Source organism: Thalassophryne amazonica, chromosome 11, assembly GCF_902500255.1.
Source record: "Thalassophryne amazonica chromosome 11, fThaAma1.1, whole genome shotgun sequence".
NCBI lineage: Eukaryota > Metazoa > Chordata > Actinopteri > Batrachoidiformes > Batrachoididae > Thalassophryne > Thalassophryne amazonica.
Genome location: NC_047113.1, coordinates 427,599 through 453,777, shown reverse-complemented (window position 1 = coordinate 453,777; position 26,179 = coordinate 427,599). Strand labels below are relative to the sequence as shown.

At 42.2% G+C, this 26,179-nt stretch overlaps 1 protein-coding gene across 1 annotated transcript in view; it reads left to right on the top strand.

The window, feature by feature from the left end:
• si:ch211-159i8.4 (matrix-remodeling-associated protein 5) overlaps positions 1 to 26,179 on the top strand; it is a 186,914-nt gene that overhangs the window by 111,663 nt on the left and 49,072 nt on the right. Inside the window, exons 12-14 of the mRNA XM_034181951.1 lie at positions 2,605 to 2,871; positions 10,898 to 11,024; positions 18,283 to 18,363. Coding sequence (XP_034037842.1) covers positions 2,605 to 2,871; positions 10,898 to 11,024; positions 18,283 to 18,363 — 475 coding nt within the window. The remainder of the gene's footprint in view (positions 1 to 2,604; positions 2,872 to 10,897; positions 11,025 to 18,282; positions 18,364 to 26,179) is intronic.

Sequence of the window (26,179 nt, the reverse complement as noted above, 5' to 3'; positions counted from 1 at the left end):
TTGTAGAAAGAATGACTCCCAAAGTGTTTCTCCTTGTTTGCTTTGGGAACAGGAAAAGCAGTAATTAGAGGGAAAATTTTCATATTCTTATAAAAAAAAATGGAACATTAATTTTTTCTTAAAGGTCTTTTAATTTAACATTTAACAAATAATGCAAGTGATCAAACTGAATTAATGCAAAATTCCAACTTGACAATATTAATCGAAAAATAAGAGTTCCTCATTCAATGAATTAGATATAATAATTTTGAGCAATAATAAATCAGGTAAATTTCTGAAAAATTCAATTAAAATGTAATAAGAAAAGCCAAGACTAAATCTATCAGGGATCAAGCTGGAAACTATACGCAGTTGCCACAGGAAATTAATCAGATATTTAAGAACTACTACAGTAATCTATACTCACTGGAGAATACACATACTCCAGTAGATATACAGTTATTCCTCGACAATGTAAGCCTACCTCAGCTATCTAAAGAGCACACAGATACATTAGATACACCTGTAACTATCACAGAACTATACTCAACAAAAATATAAACGCAACACTTTTGGTTTTGCTCCCATTTTGTATGAGATGAACTCAAAGATCTAAAACTTTTTCCACATACACAATATCACCATTTCTCTCAAATATTGTTCACAAACCAGTCTAAATCTGTGATAGTGAGCACTTCTCCTTTGCTGAGATAATCCATCCCACCTCACAGGTGTGCCATATCAAGATGCTGATTAGACACCATGATTAGTGCACAGGTGTGCCTTAGACTGCCCACAATAAAAGGCCACTCTGAAAGGTGCAGTTTTATCACACAGCACAATGCCACAGATGTCGCAAGATTTGAGGGAGCGTGCAGTTGGCATGCTGACAGCAGGAATGTCAACCAGAGCTGTTGCTCGTGTATTGAATGTTCATTTCTCTACCATAAGCCGTCTCCAAAGGCATTTCAGAGAATTTGGCAGTACATCCAACCAGCCTCACAACCGCAGACCATGTGTAACCACACCAGCCCAGGACCTCCACATCCAGCATGTTCACCTCCAAGATCGTCTGAGACAAGCCACTCGGATAGCTGCTGAAACAATCGGTTTGCATAACCAAAGAATATCTGCACAAACTGTCAGAAACCGTCTCAGGGAAGCTCATCTGCATGCTCGTCGTCCTCATCGGGGTCTCGACCTGACTCCAGTTCGTCGTCGTAACCGACTTGAGTGGGCAAATGCTCACATTCGCTGGCGTTTGGCACACTGGAAAGGTGTTCTCTTCATGGATGATGCGAAGGAGATGTGTTGCACTGCATGAGGCAAATGGTTGTCACACCAGATACTGACTGGTATCCCCCCCCAATAAAACAAAACTGCACCTTTCAGAGTGGCCTTTTATTGTGGGCAGTCTAAGGCACACCTGTGCACTAATCATGGTTTTTAATCAGCATCTTGATATGGCACACCTGTGAGGTGGGATGGATTATCTCAGCAAAGGAGAAGTTCTCACTATCACAGATTTAGACTGGTTTGTGAACAACATTTGAGGGAAATGGTGATATTGTGTATGTGGATAAAGTTTTAGATCTTTGAGTTCATCTCATACAAAATGGGAGCAAAACCAAAAGCGTTGCGTTTATATTTTTGTTGAGTGTACATGCAGCTTTGAATAAAAAGCCTAATGGCAAGGCTCTGGGCCCAGATGGCTTTCCTCCTGAATTCCTGAAGCATTTTTGGCAGAGTGGCGCCACTATTCTTTAGGTCTGTATCAGATATTTGGACCAAAGGTCAGATTCCCACTTATATGAATACTGCATCAATAAAACCTATAGTATTTTTTCATAAGTGAAACTGCTGAAGTTGTGTAAGATCACTCAGGGAGTGGAGTGGAGATGCCACATGACAACCGTGCACACATGCCATGCCGTGCTCGTCAATATTTAAGTGTTCTACCTGCCAATGAAAAGGGTTATGTCTGCGGTGAAAATGCAAACCAAGCCAGACTTCATCATTCTGGTACGTATAATACCATGCAGCACCATCCCGAACCACTCAGTGAGTGAAAACAGGGCTGTCAGTATACGCTAATTAAGTCGTCAAGGTGTGACAGCTGCATTAATTTATTAGACATAAATAAATGAATAAATTGACCACATTGGACATAATGACCTAAAAACACATGCAGGGAGGCAGAAAAGGACAATGACTGACCTTCTGTGTGGGTGAGAGTGGGCAAGTCAAGGGACACCAGCCAAATTTATAGTAAAACAATTTAATTTGGCTTCTAACTCTTTGCTTTGGTATTGATACACGTTGATTGGCACAAGCTTTACACCAACTCGAGAGCTATATTTAGAATGAGGTATGGATGGCCTTGACCCAAGCAAGCACACAAACCACTTGAATCATCTTGCTGCCTCACCTAGAATTACATCTGAAATATCGACAGTGACCATCAGACACTTTGCACAGGACAGCAGTCTTGTTTCAAAAAATATAAATTATACATAAAACTACAAGATAGGTTATTCAATTTACAAAGTGTAATTGTTTTCATCATATTCTCAAACTCAACTGTTTTACAAAAGGCACCCATGGGTCTTATCAATCTTTGCACAGGTATGAGTGTTTGGCCACCAATGCTGTTGGCATTGCCAAGAGAACAGTCCAGCTGGAGGTGAGGGCAGATGCCCCCTCTTTCTCCACCCAGCTTTCTCCTGCTCTTCCCTTTCCTCCACCCTACCAGCATGCGGTGCCGGTGCGGCAGCACCCTGTTTCAGCCATGTATGGTTCTGCTGTTTACCTCCACTGTCCTGAGTCCACCAGATCACCAAGAGGGACCATCTGGCAACTACCTTCCAAGACGATCATGGAGCATCGATACAGGTGAGAAAAGAACTCGTTTTCTCACTTTTCTCCTGTACTGTATGCAGTGATTTTACATGTTTCCTGAGTGGTGAAAAAATTTAGCCCAAATGGAACATGAATCAGTCTAATTATGCATCCAAGCAAGCTTAGAGTCTATCTGCTGGATTTTGATACCTGTTCTTCTGCAACACTAGGGTCAGCCGGCAATCTGCAACATGGCACATTAGTGGGCTTCTTCTGTTTCCACCACCAAGAAACTATTTCTGTCACAGATTTTGTAGTAGATACCCTGACAAATACAATATTAAACAGTGTGAAAAAGTGACAATTTGAAATATCAACAAAACCTCAAATTTGTGATGTCTGTCGAACAGTGGTGTCCAAAGTATTCCTGAGAGGGTGCAGGTTTTCTTTGTAGCCACTGACTCCAGAAGGTGATTTCACTAATTAACATCACTTTGAGCAGGTGGGATGAGTTTCTCAGTGAAATCACCTGCTGGAGTCAGTGGCTGCAAAGAAAACCTGCACCCTGTTAACCCCTAAAAGGTGAATCAGCTGCAAATCGTGAATAATCCGCAAACTGTGAATTGCAAAACGTGAAAACTGAAAAAATATCTCCCGAAACGTGAACGAAATCTCACAAATCATCATTCATAATATGTATGTATACGAGGTCTGTTAGAAAAGTATCCGACCTTTTTATTTTTTTTCTAAAACCATATAGATTTGAATCACGTGTGATTGCGTCAGACAAGCTTGGACCCTTGTGCGCATGCGTGCGTTTTTCCACTCCCGTCGGTTGCATCATTCGCCTGTGAGGAGTGGTCCACCCCCTCGGCGGATTTTCATTGTCAGGAAATGGCGGAATGATTTGGGCTTTTTTTTCTATCAGAATTTTTTTCAGAAACTGTGAGACCTACAGGTGGACACCGTTTGGAAAATTCAGATGGCTTTCAGGGGCGATTTTATGGGGATTACACAGATTAAGGAGTGATCCAGACGGTTTAAAGACTGCCCACAACTGCTGAGAGCGCAGCGCGCTCCCAGCCCCCATCGACAGGCTGACACCCCGCTGGAACAACCAGATAATTTCCAACGTGAAGGCTTTGTTGATCCGGGACCTCGTCTGACTTTCACAAAAAGGCTGAAGATGTGGACATCAGCACTTTTTCGGTACATTCCACCGTTACAGGAGTTTTTTTTCATGGAAAGAAAAGTGGAGGGATGCGCCACAGAGCCGTTCATTATGCAGGACAAAACCACTTCAGTGTTGGTCTCATAGGACGGCTTAAAGGTGGATTTCAGATGAATTCCGGTTGCTTTTCAGTCGTGTGATTATCCGCTTGTGATTGTGCATGAGCTGGACCTGCCCCAACATGTCCTGGAAGGCTTCATCACGGCATTGCTTTGCGCCATGCAGCTCCTCTTTCCGACGACGGCGCCTGGAAGCACTACAGGACGTCCCGCTCTGTGGGAAGTCCTTACACCGACAAACACCCCATAATCTCTCATCAGCCATTAAACTTTTCACTGTAGCTTTATTTGGTAAAAATAAAAAAGACTGAACCATTTACAAATTAAAGCGTTCACTCAGATCAACTGTGCTAAAAGGCTAAGCTAACGTTAGCTGATCATTAAACCTTCACAGCAGTTCAATAAACATCACATTTTATTTTTACATTATTCTCACCTCAATAAAGCTGCAGAACTAAACTCCGTTGGGCAAACTGGGACTTCACATATATCCAAAAAGTGGGAGATTTCGGACTGAGTGGGTTTGCTCCATCACCCCGGTTGCCTGCCTCGCTCTGCCCAGGGATGATGCCCCATCTCCGTCTTAGCCGTTCTCCACCAAGTCGTCAGTCCTCCCTCGGTCGGCATCACTCCGAAAAGAAGCTGAAAAAAGTTTCTCCCAGCAGAGATGGGAGAATCGTTCTACTGCAGTTTTTTTTTTTTTTGTGGTTCAGGCGATGCAAATTCAAGATTGTGATCGCTCAACTTTTTTCGGGTTGTGGAAACAGCCAGAATGTGACATAGCAACCCCCCCCCCGCCGCTTCCGAAGCAAAGCGTCTGACGTCACGACACATTGGGAAGCGTTGCCAATGCGTGTAAAGTGTGCAGTGTGAAACGCCCTTAAATTCGTGTCAATGGCAAGACCGAAAAATTGCAGTTCATAATGGTGTATTGAACCGTGCATAGTCAACTGTACGGTTCGGTTTTAAACTGAGAACCATTGCACCCCTAAAAGAAATATAGATAGATAGATAGATAGATTGATTTCAGTTTTTGGATCACAAACCCTATCGCCGCAAAAATGTTTTTGTTGTTGGTTTTTTTTTGGGGGGGGGGGGGGGGTGTTTCCACTACAGCCGGTGAGGCAGGGAGGCGAGACCCAAGTGGGCTCTCGCTTCTGGTGTCTTGTGGGCAACAGCTCCAGCAGGGGACCCCAGACTTCCCTTTCCCAGACCGCATTGACCACCTCTGACTGGGGGATCCCAAGGCATTCCCAGGCTAATGCGGAGATATTATCTCTCCACCTAGTCCTGGGTCTTCCCCAGGGTCTCCTCGCAGATGGACATGCCTGGAACACCTCCCTAGGGAGGCGCACAGGGGGCATCCTTACCAGATGCCTGAACCACCTCATCTGGCTCCTTTCTACGCGAAGGAGCAGCGGCTCTACTCCGAGCTCCCTACAGATGACCGAGCTGCTCACCCTATCTCTAAGGAAATACCAGCCACCCTCCTAAGGAAGCCCATTTCAGCCACTTGTACCCACAATCTAGTTCTTGCGGTCATGACCCAACACTTATGACCACAGGTGAGTAGGAACGAAGACTGACCAGTAGATCGAGAGCTTCGCCTTTTGGCTCAGCTCTTTGTCATGACAGTATGGCAGAGTGAATGCAATACCACCTCTGCTGCATCGATTCTCCAGCCAATCTCACGCTCCATCATCCCCTCACTCGTGAACAAGACCCCAAGGTACTTGAACTCCTTCACTCCGCCATAGGTATTAAAGGCACTCCGCTGCGGTGGTTTGAATCATATTTGTCTAATAGATTACAATTTGTTCATTTAAATGGGGAATCTTCTTCACAGACTAAAGTTAATTATGGAGTTCCACAAGGTTCTGTGCTAGGACCAATTTTATTCACTTTATACATGCTTCCCTTAGGCAGTATTATTAGACGGTATTGTTTAAATTTTCATTGTTACGCAGATGATACCCAGCTTTATCTATCCATGAAGCCAGAGGACACACACCAATTAGCTAAACTGCAGGATTGTCTTACAGACATAAAGACATGGATGACCTCTAATTTCCTGCTTTTAAACTCGGATAAAACTGAAGTTATTGTACGTGGCCCCACAAATCTTAGAAACATGGTGTCTAATCAGATCCTTACTCTGGATGGCATTACCCTGACCTCTAGTAATACTGTGAGAAATCTTGGAGTCATTTTTGATCAGGATATGTCATTCAAAGCGCATATTAAACAAATATGTAGGACTGCTTTTTTGCATTTACGCAATATCTCTAAAATTAGAAAGGTCTTGTGTCAGAGTGATGCTGAAAAACTAATTCATGCATTTATTTCCTCTAGGCTGGACTATTGTAATTCATTATTATCAGGTTGTCCTAAAAGTTCCCTAAAAAGCCTTCAGTTAATTCAAAATGCTGCAGCTAGAGTACTAACGGGGAATAGAAGGAGAGAGCATATCTCACCCATATTGGCCTCTCTTCATTGGCTTCCTGTTAATTCTAGAATAGAATTTAAAATTCTTCTTCTTACTTATAAGGTTTTGAATAATCAGGTCCCATCTTATCTTAGGGACCTCGTAGTACCATATCACCCCAATAGAGCGCTTCGCTCTCAGACTGCAGGCTTACTTGTAGTTCCTAGGGTTTGTAAGAGTAGAATGGAGGCAGAGCCTTCAGCTTTCAGGCTCCTCTCCTGTGAACCAGCTCCCAATTCAGATCAGGGAGACAGACACCCTCTCTACTTTTAAGATTAGGCTTAAAACTTTCCTTTTTGCTAAAGCTTATAGTTAGGGCTGGATCAGGTGACCCTGAACCATCCCTTAGTTATGCTGCTATAGACGTAGACTGCTGGGGTGGTTCCCACGATGCACTGTTTCTTTTCCTCTTTTGCTCTGTATGCACCACTCTGCATTAATCATTAGTGATCGATCTCTGCTCCCTCCACAGCATGTCCTTTTTCCTGGTTCTCTTCCCTCAGCCCCAACCAGTCCCAGCAGAAAGACTGCCCCTCCCTGAGCCTGGTTCTGCTGGAGGTTTCTTCCTGTTAAGAGGGAGTTTTTCCTTCCCACTGTAGCCAAGTGCTTGCTCACAGGGGGTCGTTTTGACCGTTGGGGTTTTACATAATTATTGTATGGTCTTGCCTTACAATATAAGGCGCCTTGGGGCAACTGTTTGTTGTGATTTGGTGCTATATAAAAAAAAAAAATTGATTGATTGATTGACTTGTGGCAAGACCCACACGCTTTTATTGACAAATACTGAACACAATCGGGGGCTTGTTAAGAAGCTCTCGAGTTCCACCATCAAGAAAAAGAAAAGACATTAATAATAATAACAAAAAACATAGTTGAATGTGCACATGCTCAAATGTGTCTGCAAGTTTTCATTCGGAACAATTACACGGATAAACTATTTAACAACCAAGCAGCCATCCGTGCCATCATGCCACCCTCCAACCTGATGCGCATTACACATCACACATGATTTGAACTTTGATGGAATGAAAATGTTTCCTATAAGACAAATTCATCATGTGATGGTGCCTTTATAGCAAAGTGTGTGCAGTCAATACCTCCTATTACATTGGGGGAAACTGGCTTTCGTCGCAAAATGCTCTGTAATGTTGGGATGTGATGTACCTGGATGACATAAATGGACTGCATTTATACAGCACTTTTCCATCTGCATCAGATGGAAAAGTACTTTGCACATCAATGCCTCACATTGACCCGGATGTCAGGCTGCTGCCATGCAAGGCGTCCACTACATAACGAGAGCTGACATTCGGATGATTTTGTTCCACACAGCTTGCATGGCTCAGCGCAAGGTTGACTGGCACACTCCTGACTGATCACCCAGCTCCCGCTGGAATACCCCTGCTGCCAGGAAGCCCAGTATGGTCAGCACCTGTGTGGGCTCAGACAACCCCTGGCTCCTCACCGTATTGCACTCTGTGCCACCCACAGTTCTGTGTGCAACTCCAGTAACAGTGGCCTTGGTAATCAAAATCGGTTTATGAGCCAATTATCATGTTCGTTGATGACATGCTCACGTTGGATTGCACCATTTGCAAGGTCCTGTAACAACGCTAATGCAGCCACTGTTAGCGCCATTTTACACATCACTTTGCGCATGTTTTTATATCCATCCATATAACTGCAAACACATGGGTGTGTTAATTGTTTATCAGTGTGTCTCTGATGTGAACATCACTCTGACTTCTTGTTTTCACACTATTAATGGTTCCCAGCATCACCTCCATGTGTTGGAGATGGCACAATAGCTGTAGAAACATGCATACGCCAGCCAAGATTTTTGTGTGATGCACTGCACATTTTCATGGTCATTTCACTTTTGATACATGTGAATGTGAGAGTGGAGACGGGCATACACCATGTTTTTATGTGTACACACGCTTTGTACATGAGGCCCCTGGCCCCTGATCATTTATGGCTGGGCAGATGTAATGAGCCCAGGTGCCTCCATGCAGCCAATAAGCAAATCTACCTCACAGCTACTGATGGTGAGATGAAGCCTGTTGACGTATTGAGGCTTCCAGCCATGGCTTTACCAAAAGGTTCATTACTCAAAACCTCATTTAACAACCCATTATTGACTACTGGCATCTAGTGGTTCTTCATTTCCAGGCACAACAGACCTACTTGCCTGTGTGGAAGTGTTATACAGTTGTATGTAAACGTTTGGGCACTCCTGAATGATTTCCATGATTTTCCTTTATACATCATTGGTTGTTTGGATCAGCAATTTCAGTAAATATATCATATAGCAGACAGTGTTATTTGAGAAGTGAAATGAAGTTTATAGGATTTACAGAAAGTGTGCAATAATTCTTTAAACAAAATTAGGCAGGTGCATAAATTTGGGCACCCCAACAGGAAAAAAATACATCAATATTTAGTAGATCCTTTTGCAGACGTAACAGCCTCTAAACACTTCCTATAGCTTCCAATGAGTCTGGATTCTGCTGGAAGGTATTTTGGACATTCTTCTTTACAACACGTCGGTTTGTTGATTCCGAGCATGGACAGCCCAATTAATTCATATCAATAAAATGACAAAGGTGCTCAAATTATGCACCTGCCTAATTTTCTTTAAATACTAGAAACTACAACTCCAATTCCAATGAAGTTGGGACCTTGTGTAAAATGTAAATAAAACAGAATCCAATGATTTGCAAATCCTCTCAACCTATATTCAATTGAATACACCACAAAGATATTTAATGTTCAAACTGATAAATTTGTTTTTGTGTAATATTTGCTCAATGGATGCCTGCAACACGTTTCAAAAAAGCTGGGACAGTGGTATGTTTCCCACTGTGTTACATCACCTTTCCTTCTAACAACACTCGATAAGCGTTTGGGAACTGAGGACACTAATTGTTGAAGCTTTGTAGGTGGAATTCTTTCCCATTCTTGCTTAATGTACGACGACTTCAGTTGTTCAACAGTCTGGGGTCTCCGTCGTCGTATTTTGCGCTTCATAATGTGCCACACATTTTCAACTCATTTGAATGTTCAAAGAACACCTAATTGGAAACAGGTGAGTGTCATGATTGGGTATAAAAGGAGCATCCCCAAAGGGCTCAGCCGTTCACAAGCAAAGATGGGGCGAGGATCACCACTTTATCAATCAATCAATTTTTTTATATAGCGCCAAATCACAACAAACAGTTGCCCCAAGGCGCTTTATATTGTAAGGCAAGGCCATACAATGATTATGTAAAACCCCAACGGTCAAAACGACCCCCTGTGAGCAAGCACTTGGCTACAGTGGGAAGGGAAAACTCCCTTTTAACAGGAAGAAACCTCCAGCAGAACCAGGCTCAGGGAGGGGCAGTCTTCTGCTGGGACTGGTTGGGGCTGAGGGAGAGAACCAGGAAAAAGACATGCTGTGGAGAATGAACAACTGAGTGGAAAAAAAATAGTCCGACAGTTTAAGAACAAGGTTTCTCAACATTCAATTTCAAGGAATTCAGGGATTCCATCATCTACAGTCCATAATATAATCAGAAGATTCAGAGAATCTGGAGAACTTTCTACACGTAAGCGGCAAGGCCGAAAACCAACATTGAATGTCTGTGACCTTCGATCCCTCAGGCGGCACTGCATTAAAAACCAACATCATTGTGTAAAGGATCTTACCGCGTGGGCTCAGGAACACTTCAGAAAAACATTGTCAGTTAACACAGTTCGTCGTTAAAACTCTATGTAAAGCACTCGGTGCTGCTGCACAAAAAAGTAGACCGACTGTTCTAACCACATTCAGCGCTGATATATTGAAATCATGAGGTTGGGAATCCTGGTACACCTACTGGACGTCTTCACTGGTGTTTCAATAATACTGTGAAGGGGTTCAGACCCCGAGTGGCATATCCCACTGCAGATCTCTCCTGGATCACAACTACAAAAATATGAACCAAGACACTTGTGTTCATGCTGTAGATCTTTAATAAGCTACAAGGCAACAATGTTCAAGAAGAGATTTTAAAAATAATTTCAAAGAAGGGATAAAAGGAATACAGTTTCATGCAGATTCATCTCAGCAGCAGTCTTTCAACCAAGGATTATATCTCTTCACAAAATTTGGACAAAATGTGTTCATGACCAGACAGCAGCGAACATGTAAGCTCTGCTGCCCTCTGTTGGTAGGAAGGGATAATTGCAATATTGACCAAACGTTATATTGTAGGAGGCACCATTAAATTTGACAGGCTGTTTTTAATATTGGTCTTTTAATTCTCTCCTATCTGTGTCCAGTCCAGAGAGACCCATTAAGGTGTTCCAGAATGGAACTCTGAGGATCCTTCAGCTCACAGAGCTTGATGGAGGAAATTATTTGTGTGTCTTTCAGCGTGAAAATGGGGAGGACATGGAGCTCTTCCAGGTATGTACCAAATGCCATAACAGGGCCACTGATATTTTATTTAGTTATCTCATTGCCACAGCATATTGAATTTGAAAGTGAATGATTATAACAGCTGAAGTGCAGGTTGTTTTGTAGCTAGTCACCTCCAATTCAAGAAAACGTTTATTCCACCCACTTTTGTGAGTCCAGAAGTAATGGAACAGTTCTTTGATCACCTGTTTGATCACCAGGTCTGTTTGTGTTTTTTTTGTTTTTTTTTTTAACTTATACTTCAATCAATCAATCAATCAATTTTTTTATATAGCGCCAAATCACAACAAACAGTTGCCCCAAGGCGCTTTATATTGTAAGGCAAGGCCATACAATAATTATGTAAAACCCCAACGGTCAAAACGACCCCCTGTGAGCAAGCACTTGGCTACAGTGGGAAGGAAAAACTCCCTTTTAACAGGAAGAAACCTCCAGCAGAACCAGGCCCAGGGAGGGGCAGTCCTCTGCTGGGACTGGTTGGGGCTGAGGGAGAGAACCAAGAAAAAGACATGCTGTGGAGGGGAGCAGAGATCGATCACTAATGATTAAATGCAGAGTGGTGCATACAGAGCAAAAAGAGAAAGAAACAGTGCATCATGGGAACCCCCCAGCAGTCTACGTCTATAGCAGCATAACTAAGGGATGGTTCAGGGTCACCTGATCCAGCCCTAACTATAAGCTTTAGCAAAAAGGAAAGTTTTAAGCCTAATCTTAAAAGTAGAGAGGGTGTCTGTCTCCCTGATCTGAATTGGGAGCTGGTTCCACAGGAGAGGAGCCTGAAAGCTGAAGGCTCTGCCTCCCATTCTACTCTTACAAACCCTAGGAACTACAAGTAAGCCTGCAGTCTGAGAGCGAAGCGCTCTATTGGGGTGATATGGTACTACGAGGTCCCTAAGATAAGATGGGACCTGATTATTCAAAACCTTATAAGTAAGAAGAAGAATTTTAAATTCTATTCTAGAATTAACAGGAAGCCAATGAAGAGAGGCCAATATGGGTGAGATATGCTCTCTCCTTCTAGTCCCCGTCAGAACTCTAGCTGCAGCATTTTGAATTAACTGAAGGCTTTTTAGGGAACTTTTAGGACAACCTGATAATAATGAATTACAATAGTCCAGCCTAGAGGAATAAATGCATGAATTAGTTTTTCAGCATCACTCTGAGACAGACCTTTCTGATTTTAGAGATATTGCGTAAATGCAAAAAAGCAGTCCTACATATTTGTTTAATATGCGCTTTGATGACATATCCTGATCAAAAATGACTCCAAGATTTCTCACAGTATTACTAGAGGTCAGGTAATGCCATCCAGAGTAAGGATCTGGTTAGACACCATGTTTCTAAGATTTGTGGGGCCAAGTACAATAACTTCAGTTTTATCTGAGTTTAAAAGCAGGAAATTAGAGGTCATCCATGTCTTTATGTCTGTAAGACAATCCTGCAGTTTAGCTAATTGGTGTGTGTCCTCTGGCTTCATGGATAGATAAAGCTGGGTATCATCTGCGTAACAATGAAAATTTAAGCAATACCGTCTAATAATACTGCCTAAGGGAAGCATGTATAAAGTGAATAAAATTGGTCCTAGCACCTAACCTTGTGGAACTCCATAATTAACTTTAGTCTGTGAAGAAGATTCCCCATTTACATGAACAAATTGTAATCTATTAGACAAATATGATTCAAACCACAGCAGCGCAGTGCCTTTAATACCTATGGCATGCTCTAATCTCTGTAATAAAATTTTATGGTCAACAGTATCAAAAGCAGCACTGAGGTCTAACAGAACAAGCACAGAGATGAGTCCACTGTCCGAGGCCATAAGAAGATCATTTGTAATCTTCACTAATGCTGTTTCTGTACTATGATGAATTCTAAAACCTGACTGAAACTCTTCAAATAGACCATTCCTCTGCAGATGATCAGTTAGCTGTTTACAACTACCCTTTCAAGAATTTTTGAGAGAAAAGGAAGGTTGGAGATTGGCCTATAATTAGCTAAGATAGCTGGGTCAAGTGATGGCTTTTTAAGTAATGGTTTAATTACTGCCACCTTAAAAGCCTGTGGTACATAGCCAACTAACAAAGATAGATTGATCATATTTAAGATCGAAGCATTAAATAATGGTAGGGCTTTCCTTGAGCAGCCTGGTAGGAATGGGGTCTAATAAACATGTTGATGTGTTTGGATGAAGTAACTAATGAGAATAACTCAGACAGAACAATCGGAGAGAAAGAGTCTAACCAAATACCGGCATCACTGAAAGCAGCCAAAGATAACGATACGTCTTTGGGATGGTTATGAGTAATTTTTTCTCTAATAGTTAAAATTTTGTTAGCAAAGAAAGTCATGAAGTCATTACTAGTTAAAGGAATACTCAGCTCAATAGAGCTCTGACTCTTTGTCAGCCTGGCTACAGTGCTGAAAAGAAACCTGGGGTTGTTCTTATTTTCTTCAATTAGTGATGAGTAGAAGATGTCCTAGCTTTACGGAGGGCTTTTTTATAGAGCAACAGACTCTTTTTCCAGGCTAAGTGAAGATCTTCTAAATTAGTGAGACGCCATTTCCTCTCCAACTTACGGGTTATCTGCTTTAAGCTACGAGTTTGTGAGTTATACCACGGAGTCAGACACTTCTGATTTAAAGCTCTCTTTTTCAGAGGAGCTACAGCATCCAAAGTTGTCTTCAATGAGGATGTAAAACTATTGACGAGATACTCTATCTCCCTTACAGAGTTTAGGTAGCTACTCTGCACTGTGTTTGGTATATGGCATTAGAGAACATAAAGAAGGAATCATATCCTTAAACCTAGTTACAGCGCTTTCTGAAAGACTTCTAGTGTAATGAAACTTATTCCCTACTGCTGGGTAGTCCATCAGAGTAAATGTAAATGTTATTAAAAAATGATCAGACAGAAGGGAGTTTTCAGGGAATACTGTTAAGTCTTCTATTTCCATACCATAAGTCAGAACAAGATCTAAGATATGATTAAAGTGGTGGTGGACTCATTTACTTTTTGAGCAAAGCCAATAGAGTCTAATAATAGATTAAATGCAGTGTTGAGGCTGTCATTCTCAGCATCTGTGTGGATGTTAAAATCGCCCACTATAATTATCTTATCTGAGCTAAGCACTAAGTCAGACAAAAGGTCTGAAAATTCACAGAGAAACTCACAGTAACGACCAGGTGGACGATAGATAATAACAAATAAAACTGGTTTTTGGGACTCCAATTTGGATGGACAAGACTAAGAGACAAGCTTTCAAATGAATTAAAGCTCTGTCTGGGTTTTTGATTAATTAATAAGCTGGAATGGAAGATTGCTGCTAATCCTCCACCCCGGCCCGTGCTACGAGCATTCTGACAGTTAGTGTGACTCGGGGGTGTTGACTCATTTAAACTAACATATTCATCCTGCTGTAACCAGGTTTCTGTTAGGCAGAATAAATCAATATGTTGATCAATTATTATATCATTTACCAACAGGGACTTAGAAGAGAGAGACCTAATGTTTAATAGACCACATTTAACTGTTTTAGTCTGTGATGCAGTTGAAGGTGCTATATTATTTTTTCTTTTGAATTTTTATGCTTAAATAGATTTTTGCTGGTTATTGGTAGTCTGGGAGCAGGCACCGTCTCTACGGGATGGGGTAATGAGGGGATGGCAGGGGGAGAGAAGCTGCAGAGAGGTGTGTAAGACTACAACTCTGCTTCCTGGTCCCAACCTGGATAGTCACGGTTTGGAGGATTTAAGAAAATTGGCCAGATTTCTAGAAATGAGAGCTGCTCCATCCAAAGTGGGATGGATGCCGTCTCTCCTAACAAGACCAGGTTTTCCCCCAGAAGCTTTGCCAATTATCTATGAAGCCCACCTCATTTTTGGACACCACTCAGACAGCCAGCAATTCAAGGAGAACATGCGGCTAAACATGTCACTCCCGGTCCGATTGGGGAGGGGCCCAGAGAAAACTACAGAGTCCGACATTGTTTTTGCAAAGTTACACACCGATTTAATGTTAATTTTAGTGACCTCCGATTGGCGTAACCGGGTGTCATTACTGCCGACGTGAATTACAATCTTACCAAATTTACACTTAGCCTTAGCCAGCAGTTTCAAATTTCCTTCAATGTCGCCTGCTCTGGCCCCCGGAAGACAATTGACTATGGTTGCTGGTGTCACTAACTTCACATTTCTCAAAACAGAGTCGCCAATACCAGAGTTTGATCCTCGGCGGGTGTATCGTCGAGTGGGAAAAAAACGGTTAGAGATGTGAACGGGTTGGCGGTGTACACGGGGCTTCTGTTTAGGGCTACGCTTCCTCCTCACAGTCACCCAGTCGGCCTGCTTTCCCGGCTGCTCGGGATCTGCCAGGGGGGAACTAACGGCGGCTAAGCTACCTTGGTCCGCACCGACTACAGGGGCCTTGCTAGCTGTAGAATTTTCCACGGTGCGGAGCCGAGTCTCCAATTCGCCCAGCCTGGCCTCCAAAGCTACGAATAAGCTACACTTATTACAAGTACCATTACTGCTAAAGGAGGCCGAGGAATAACTAAACATTTCACACCAGAGCAGAAAAGTGCGGGAGAGACAGGAGAAGCCGCCATGCTAAATCGGCTAAGAGCTAGTAGCTACGCTAAGCTAGCGGATTCCTAAAAACACGCAAAGTGATAATGTGTAAATAATTTAGAGGTGATTCAGCAGAAGGAGTGCTTTAGTTAAGGCACGTAAAGATTACACTGGGAAACAATCGTAATCTAGATAACTAGATCAATCTAACTGCGCAGATTAAACAGCTAACAGATACAGAAAAACACCGCTGTGCTCCGGAACAGGAAGTGATACAATACCGCAGTGAGAGCCAACCACCAGTAGAGGCAAGCAAGAGCCTACTTGAGCAATAAATCAAATCAATTTTATTTATATAGCGCCAAATCACAAACAGTTGCCCCAAGGCGCTTTATATTGTAAGGCAAAGCCACACAATAATTACAGAAAAAACCCCAACGGTCAAAACGACCCCCTGTGAGCAAGCACTTGGCGACAGTGGGAAGGAAACAGCAGCATCTCAGATTCTAAAGTGAGCAAACTCAGCATGTGCTGATGTCATGTGTTCCAGGCCTCCTGCAGTCACTGACTGAAAATGATTTTCATCCAAGTATATCATAAGCACAAGAGCAATCAAGATTTCTGACATCCAGATCACCTCCAAAATTTAATGGAGTCTTCCATGACATAATATCTCTGTGGTAAACATTTTCTCAAAATCTGTGCAGTAGTTTTGACGTAATCCTGCTAACAAAGAAACAAATAAATAAACGCCAATGATTTTATTCCGTCCTTGGCAGACGTAATAATCCAGTTATTTTTATGCATATAGCATCCGGGTTGTCCGTCTGTCCGGCCGCAATTCGTTTGCCGCAACGTAGCTTGGCACCTATTGATCGCAGAAACTTCACATTTGGTCAATCAATCAATCAATTTTTTTTTTTTATATAGCGCCAAATCACAACAAACAGTTGCCCCAAGGCGCTTTGGTGGGTACATGCCTTGGTGGAGTACTTCACATGGGTTTGAAGGCCAGTGACCTTGACCTACTTTTCAAGGTCACAACTGTCAAATCCTTTGCCGCAAGGTAGCTCGGCACCTTTTGCTCGCAGAAACTTATACTTGGTGGATACATGCCTTGGAGGAGTACTTCGCATGGGTTCGAAGGCCGGTGACCTTGACCTCAATTTCAAGGTCACCAGTGGTTGCATTTGTTTTGAAGACTGCCGACCATGACCGACTTTTTATGGTCACTGTTTGTCACATCCTCTAAATAAATATTATGCCAATCTCCATTTTTTTCATTGTATATCCCAGTTTACATCAAACACGTAAGGCTTCAACCAAATACCCACCCCATACAAGTACGTATTTCTGCACTTTGCATGGAAAATACTGCGCGTGGTGGATTTTGTGATGTCTCTAGTTGTCCTATGAAAATGGTTGGGCTGTGTATTAAAATGTTTGGAATTACTTAATGGTTGATTATATTTTGTTAAAACCCTTTGAATTAAAGCTGCATTTCTACTCTTCAATCACATCTTGATTGTTCATTTCAAGTCCATTGTAGCTTAGACACAAAAACAGTGTCACTGTTGACTGTAGATGACTGCTCTTGGGAGGCGAGGATAGTCCAGTTGTCTGCTGGGGTGCTTTGCAGCCAAGACAGTTTTCAGTTTGGGGGATCTGTGGGTAATTATCAAATTTTTAAAAGGTCTTAAACATTTTAGTTGTGTAATGAGTCTAAAATGTATACTACTTTCATTTCTGAAATGTCTAACAAAAAACATTGAACTTTCTGAGATACTGGTATATTTATTTAATGTCCTTCATGCTAGTTTGTCCTGTTGCTTTTGTACCTCAAATTAAAGATGCAATCCGTACTTTACTCATGATTATTAGCTTAAACTTGACAAATGTGGTCATTGTCCCAATATTTTCACTCACAAGTCGAACTTCAGATTTACATATTTCAAGGATTCCCCCCCCCCCCCCCTCAAAATCTGTTGATATAATTCTTATGAGACTGAAAACCTGGGCAGCAGGGTGATTTAATGGTTTGCACTGTTGCCACACAGCAAGAAGGTCATGAGATCGATTCCCACCTGTGGCCTTTCTGTGTGGAGTTGCATGTCTCCCAGTGTTTGCAATGGGTTCCCTCCAGGTGCTCTGGCTTCCTCCCACATCCAAAGACATGCAGGTTAGGTGGATTGGAAAATTTAAATTGTCCATAGATGTGCATGTAAATGTGTATCTGTCTATATGTGGCCCTGTGACAGACTGGTATCCTGTCCAGGGTGTACCCTGCCTCACGCCCTATGACTGCTGTGATAGGCTCCAGTGCCCCCCCGTGTTCCTTAATTGGAGTAAGCAGAAGATCGATGTATGATTGAGAACCTTTTTGTTCATTAACAAACACATGATCCCCCTCCCACCTTTTGTCCTTCAAATGTATCGTATTGTATCATGAATACGCACATACCAAATTGTAAATATCGACTTTGCAGTGTTCAGACATGCACATAAATAAATATAAAATGAAATAATTAAACCGACATGTTATCTAGCAAAACTGGGAATATAATGAAGTCAAACTTTTTTTCACACTTCATTTAACAGTCAATAATACCATTTTAAAGAACATTTTTTTTAAAAATTCATTGGACCCTGTTAGTGAATTATTCATTTATTGTTTCATCAGGTGGAAGTGTTAATGACCCCTCCTAGAATTGAACATTTGAGAACTGCAAAGACCAAAGTCACCTTTGGAGACAATTTCCAGGTAACAGAGCACTCTTAAAGTCTGCTTGAATGGGTTTGCTTAGTAATTATAGGCAACAATGAAAGAGTGTTTGTTTGAATCATGTCCATTTCACTAGTGCTTTTATTTGCATTTACAGTGAGGCAAATAAATTTGATCCGCTTTCAATTTTGCACATTTTCCCACCTAAAAAGAATGGAGAGGTCTGTAATTTGTATCGTACGTACACTTCAACTGTGAGAGACAGAATCTAAAAAAAAAAATCAGAAAATCACATTGTATGGTTTTTAAATAATTAATTTGCATTTTATTGCATGAAATAAGTATTTGATCACCTACCAACCAGCAAGAATTCTAGCTCTCCCAGACCCATTAGTTTTTCTTTAAGAAGCCCTCTTATTCTGCACTCTTTACCTGTATTAATTGCACCTGTTTGAACTTGACACCTGTTCACACACTCAGTCAATCACACTCCAACCAAGACCAAAGAGCTGTCTAAGGACACCAGGGACAAAACTGTAGACCTGCACAAGGCTGGGATGGACTACAGGACAACAGGCAAGCATCTTGGTGAGAAGGCAACAACTGTTGGTGTAATTATCAGAAAATGGGTGCCTCCCTTAGAGATAGGGTGAGAAGATCAGTCATCTGTGGGGAGCAGAGTAGAGCCGCTGCTCCTTCGCGTTGAAAGGAGCCAGATGAGGTGGTTCGAGCATCTGGTTAGGATGCACCCTGGGAGGTGCCCAGGGTGCATTTGAGCATCTAGGGCCCTAGGGAGGTGTTCCAGGCACGTCAATCTGGGAGGAGACCCCAGGGAAGACCCAGGACCAGGTGGAGAGATTATATCTCCACACTGGCCTGGGAACACCTCAGAATCGCCCAGTCAGAGGTGGTCAATGTGGCCTGGGAAAGGGAAGTCTGGGGTCCCCTGCTGGAGCTGTTGTCCCCGTGACCTGATCCCGGATAAGCAGTTGAAGATGAGTGAAACAGAAGATGACTGTCAGTCTTCCTCAGTCTGGGGCTCCATGCAAGATCTCGCCTCGTGGGGTAAGGATGATTCTGAGAAAGCCCAGAACTACACGGGAGGACATGGTCAATGACCTAAAGAGAGCTCGGACCACAGTTAAATCAATCAATTTTATTTATATAGCGCCAAATCACAACAAACAGTTGCCCCAAGGCGCTTTATATTGTAAGGCAAGGCCATACAATAATTACGTAAAAACCCCAACGATCAAAACAACCCCCTGTGAGCAAGCACTTGGCAACAGTGGGAAGGAAAAACTCCCTTTTAACAGGAAGAAACCTCCAGCAGAACCAGGCTCAAGGAGGGGCAGTCTTCTGCTAGGACTGGTTGTGGCTGAGGGAGAGAACCAGGAAAAAGAGCTGTGGAGGGGAGCAGAGATCAGTCACTAATGATTAAATGCAGAGTGGTGCATACAGAGCAAAAAAAGAAAGGAACACTCAGTGCATCATGGGAACCCCGCAGCAGTCTAAGTCTATAGCAGCATAACTAAGGATGGTTCAGGGTCACCTGATCCAGCCCTAACTATAAGCTTTAGCAAAAGGAAAGTTTTAAGCCTAATCTTAAAAGTAGAGAGGGTGTCTGTCTCCCTGATCTGAATTGGGAGCTGGTTCCACAGGAGAGGAGCCTGAAAGCTGAAGGCTCTGCCTCCCATTCTACTCTTACAAACCCTAGGAACTACAAGTAAGCCTGCAGTCTGAGAGCGAAGCGCTCTATTGGGGTGATATGGTACTATGAGGTCCCTAAGATAAGATGGGACCTGATTATTCAAAACCTTATAAGTAAGAAGAATTTTAAATTCTATTCTAGAATTAACAGGAAGCCAATGAAGAGAGGCCAATATGGGTGAGAGATGCTCTCTCCTTCTAGTCCCTGTCAGTACTCTAGCTGCAGCATTTTGAACTAACTGAAGGCTTTTCAGGGATCTTTTAGGACAACCTGATAATAATGAATTACAATAGTCCAGCCTAGAGGAAATAAATGCATGAATTCATTTTTCAGCATCACACTGAGACAAGACCTTTCTAATTTTAGAGATATTGCGTAAATGCAAAAAAAGCAGTCCTACATATTTGTTTAATATGCACATTGAATGACATATCCTGATAAAAAATGACTCCAAGATTTCTCACAGTATTACTAGAGGTCAGGGTAATGCCATCCAGAGTAAGGATATGGTTAGACACCATGTTTCTAAGATTTGTGGGGCCAAGTACAATAACTTCAGTTTTATCTGAGTTTAAAAGCAGGAAATTAGAGGTCAGCCATGTCTTTGTCTAAGACAATCCTGCAGTTTAGCTAATTGGTGTGTGTCCTCTAGCTTCATGGATAGATAAAGCTGGGTATCATCTGCGTAACAATGAAAATTAAGCAATGCCGTCTAATAATACTGCCTAAGGGAAGCATGTATAAAGTGAATAAATTGGTCCTAGCACAGAACCTTGTGGAACTCCATAATTAACCTTAGTCTGTGAAGAAGATTCCCCATTTACATGAACAAATTGTAATCTATTAGATAAATATGATTCAAACCACCGCAGTGCCTTAATACCTATGGCATGCTCTAATCTCTGTAATAAAATTTTATGGTCAACAGTATCAAAAGCAGCACTGAGGTCTAACAGAACAAGCACAGATGAGTCCACTGTCTGAGGCCATAAGATCATTTGTAACCTTCACTAATGCTGTTTCTGTACTATGATGAATTCTAAAACCTGACTGAAACTCTTCAAATAGACCATTCCTCTACAGATGATCAGTTAGCTGTTTTACAACTACCCTTTCAAGAATTTGAGAGAAAAGGAAGGTTGGAGATTTGCCTATAATTAGCTAAGATAGCTGGGTCAAGTGATGGCTTTTTAAGTAATGGTTTAATTACTGCCACCTTAAAAGCCTGTGGTACATAGCCAACTAATAAAGATAGATTGATCATATTTAAGATCGAAGCATTAAATAATGGTAGGGCTTCCTTGAGCAGCCTGGTAGGAATGGGGTTTAATAGACATGTTGATGGTTTGGATGAAGTAACTAATGAAAATAACTCAGAACAATCGGAGAGAAAGAGTCTAACCAAATACCGGCATCACTGAAAGCAGCCAAAGATAACGATACGTCTTTGGGATGGTTGAGTAATTTTTTCTCTAATAGTTAAACTTTTATTAGCAAAGAAAGTCATGAAGTCATTACTAGTTAAAGGAATACTCAGCTCAATAGAGCTCTGACTCTTTGTCAGCCTGGCTACAGTGCTGAAAGGAAACCTGGGGTTGTTCTTATTTTCTTCAATTAGTGATGAGTCGTAAGATGTCCTAGCTTTATGGAGGGCTTTTTTATAGAGCAACAGACTCTTTTTCCAGGCTAAGTGAAGATCTTCTAAATTAGTGAGACGCCATTTCCTCTCCAACTTACGGGTTATCTGCTTTAAGCTGCGAGTTTGTGAGTTATACCACGGAGTCAGGCACTTCTGATTTAAAGCTCTCTTTTTCAGAGGAGCTACAGCATCCAAAGTTGTCTTCAATGAGGATGTAAAACTATTGATGAGATACTCTATCTCACTTACAGAGTTTAGGTAGCTACTCTGCACTGTGTTGGTATATGGCATTAGAGAACATAAAGAAGGAATCATATCCTTAAACCTAGTTACAGTGCTTTCTGAAAGACTTCTAGTGTAATGAAACTTATTCCCCACTGCTGGGTAGTCCATCAGAATAAATGTTGTTAAGAAATGATCAGACAGAAGGGAGTTTTCAGGGAATACTGTTAAGTCTTCAATTTCCATACCATAAGTCAGAACAAGATCTAAGATATGATTAAAGTGGTGGGTGGACTCATTTACATTTTGAGCAAAGCCAATTGAGTCGAATAATAGATTAAATGCAGTGTTAAGGCTGTCATTCTCAGCATCTGTGTGGATGTTAAAATCGCCCACTATAATTACAGAGAAACTCACAGTAACGACCAGGTGGACGATAGATAATAACAAATAAAACTGGTTTTTGGGACTTCCAATTTGGATGGACAAGACTAAGAGACAAGCTTTCAAATGAATTAAAGCTCTGTCTGGGTTTTTGATTAATTAATAAGCTGGAATGGAAGATTGCTGCTAATCCTCCGCCTCGGCCCGTGCTACGAGCATTCTGGCAGTTAGTGTGACTCGGGGGTGTTGACTCATTTAAACTAACATATTCATCCTGCTGTAACCAGGTTTCTGTAAGGCAGAATAAATCAATATGTTGATCAATTATTATATCATTTACTAACAGGGACTTAGAAAAGAGAGACCTAATGTTTAATAGACCACATTTAACTGTTTTAGTCTGTGGTGCAGTTGGTGCTATATTATATTTTTTTTTTTTGAATTTTTATGCTTAAATAGATTTTTGCTGGTTATTGGTGGTCTGGGAGCAGGCACCGTCTCTACGGGGATGGGGTAATGAGGGGATGGCAGGGGGAGAGAAGCTGCAGAGAGGTGTGTAAGACTACAACTCTGCTTCCTGGTCCCAACCCTGGATAGTCACGGTTTGGAGGATTTAAGAAAATTGGCCAGATTTCTAGAAATGAGAGCTGCTCCATCCAAAGTGGGATGGATGCCGTCTCTCCTAACAAGACCAGGTTTTCCCCAGAAGCTTTGCCAATTATCTATGAAGCCCACCTCATTTTTTGGACACCACTCAGACAGCCAGCAATTCAAGGAGAACATGCGGCTAAACATGTCACTCCCGGTCCGATTGGGGAGGAGCCCCAGAGAAAACTACAGAGTCCGATATTGTTTTTTGCAAAGTTACACACCGATTCAATGTTAATTTTAGTGACCTCCGATTGGCGTAACCGGGTGTCATTACTGCCGACGTGAATTACAATCTTACCAAATTTACGCTTAGCCTTAGCCAGCAGTTTCAAATTTCCTTCAGTGTCGCCTGCTCTGGCCCCCGGAAGACAATTGACTATGGTTGCTGGTGTTGCTAACTTCACATTTCTCAAAACAGTCGCCAATAACCAGAGTTTGATCCTCGGCGGGTGTGTCGTCGAGTGGGGAAAAACGGTTAGAGATGTGAACGGGTTGGCGGTGTACACGGGGCTTCTGTTTAGGGCTACGCTTCCTCCTCACAGTCACCCAGTCGGCCTGCTTTCCCGGCTGCTCGGGATCTGCCAGAGGGAAACTAACGGCGGCTACGCTACCTTGGTCTGCACCGACTACAGGGGCCTGGCTAGCTGTAGAATTTTTCCACGGTGCGGAGCCGAGTCTCCAATTCGCCCAGCCTGGCCTCCAAAGCTACGAATAAGCTACACTTATTACACACTTATCACACTTAAGTACCATTACTGCTAAAGGAGGCCAAGGAATAACTAACCATTTCACACCCAGAGCAGAAAAGTGCAGGAGAGACAGGAGAAGCCGCCATGCTAAACCGGCTAAGAGCTAGTAGCTGCGCTAAGCTAGCGGATTCCTAAAAACACACTAAGTGAATGTGTAAATAATTTAGAGGTGATTCAGCAGAGGGAGTGCTTTAGTTAAGGCACGTGAAGATTACACTGTGAAACAAATCCTTATCTAGTTAACTAGATCATTCTAACTGCGCAGATTAAACAGCTAACAGATACAGCAAAACACCGCTGTGCTCCGGAACAGGAAGTGATACAATACCGCAGTGAGAGCCAACCACCAGAAGAGGCGAAGTTGCAGTTGCAAAGATTACATTACTAACACACAACGCCATCATGGTTTAAAATCCCGCAGGGCACGCAAGCTTCCCCTGCTCAAGCCAGCACATGTCCAAGCCCGTATGGGAGAAGGTCATGTGGCCAGATGAGACCAAAATAGAGCTTTTTTTAGTCAACTCCACTCTCCGTGTTTAGAGGATGAGACTAACCACAAGAAAACCATCCCAACCATGAAGCATGTGGGTGGAAAGATCATTTTTGGGGGTGCTTTTCTGCAAAGGGGTCAGGACGACTGCAATGTATTGAAGGAAGGATGGCCGGGGTCATGTATTTCGAGATTTTGGCAAACAACCTCCTTCCCTTAGTAAGAGCATTGAAGATGGGTCATGGCTGGGTCTTCCAGCATGACAATGACCCCAAACACACAGCCAGGGTAACTGAGGGGCTCCGTAAGAAGCAGTTCAAGGTCCTGGAGTGACCTAGCGAGTCTCCAGACCTGAACTCAATAGAAAATCTTTGGAGGGAACTGAAACTCTAAACCATAAAGATCTGGAGAAGATCTGTATGGAGGAGTGGACCATAATCTCTGCTGCAGTGTGTGAAAACTTGGCCAAGAAGTACAGGAAATGTATGGATGGGTACTGATAAGTTTTTATCTATTGATGCCATTATTGATTCTGCTTATTGATCAGATTCCTTATCGATACCTCGTGAATTTGTACTAAAAGTAGGCTTTACAGGTTTTCTATGTAATTCATTGAGTCTTAAAGTAAATAATATGAAATTGGTCACTGTATCCTTGATCTCTTGAACATAAATATAAATAAACAAAATAGTGTTTCGCTTTGAAGTTATGGATTCTATCATTCTAACTTGACTCGGCAGAGAGCCGTGCAGCGTTTGGAGCTGTGTGAACAGAACAGAAGACGATTCTTGTTTCTTTCTCATAACAACACAGGAGTCCCAGTTAGTGACTTTAATCAGCACAAAAGTGACTCACGATTGACAAATTCAGGGATGAAAGTGCTGAAAAACAAAAAAAGCTGAAACCTAAAATTACCCCCCCAACACTACCTGCACAAAAATGTTTGACTTCTATAGAAGCTCTGAAATACAATGTGGGACTATTCCAGACAATAAACTGCAGTGAGTGCAGCATCCATTTAGTGGAAAAAAAAAAAAAAAACTTATTCAAATTCATTCCAGTAGTATTCTGCTCTTAATAGGATGCAGCAGTTTTCTAGTTTGGCAGATAGTTCTGGAAGAAGTCACTGAAGAAATTAACACATTGAAAATATGGTTTGACCGAAACAAACTGTCATTAAACTTAAATAAGACAGGGATGAAATAGAGGTGTGAAGTCTAGGTGTTCACAGGACAACATTTATTTCTGTATGTATGTATTTATTTATTTATGTTCATTGTTGGTTTTATATTTAGGGCCCGAGTAGGAAAGTCCTAACGAGGACCCTATTGTAATTGCGCTATTTATTATTATTATTTCTGTATATGTTAGCTGTTAATTCTGCGCAGTTAGATTGATCTAGTTATCTAGATTACGATTTGTTTCCCAGTGTAATCTTTACGTGCCTTAACTAAAGCACGTCCTTCTGCTGAATCACCTCTAAATTCATTTACACATTATTCACTTTGCGTGTTTTAGGAATCCGCTAGCTTAGCGTAGCTACTAGCTCTTAGCCGATTTAGCATGGCGGCTTCTCCTGTCTCTCCCGCACTTCTGCTCTGGGTGTGAAATGTTTAGTTATTCCTCGGCCTCCTTTAGCAGTAACGGTACTTGTAATAAGTGTAGCTTATTCGTAGCTTTGGAGGCCAGGCTGGGCGAATTGGAGACTCGGCTCCGCACCGTGGAAAATTGTACAGTTAGCCAGGCCCCTGTAGTTGGTGCGGACCAAAGTAGCTTAGCCGCCGTTAGTTACCCCCTGGCAGATCCCGAGCAGCCGGGAAAGCAGGCTGACTGGGTGACTGAGGAGGAAGCGTAGCCCTAAACAGAAGCCCCGTGTACACCGCCAACCCGTTCACATCTCTAACCGTTTTTCCCCACTCGACGACACACCCGCGAGGATCAACTCTGGTTATTGGCGACTCTGTTTTGAGAAATGTGAAGTTAGCGACACCAGCAACCATAGTCAATTG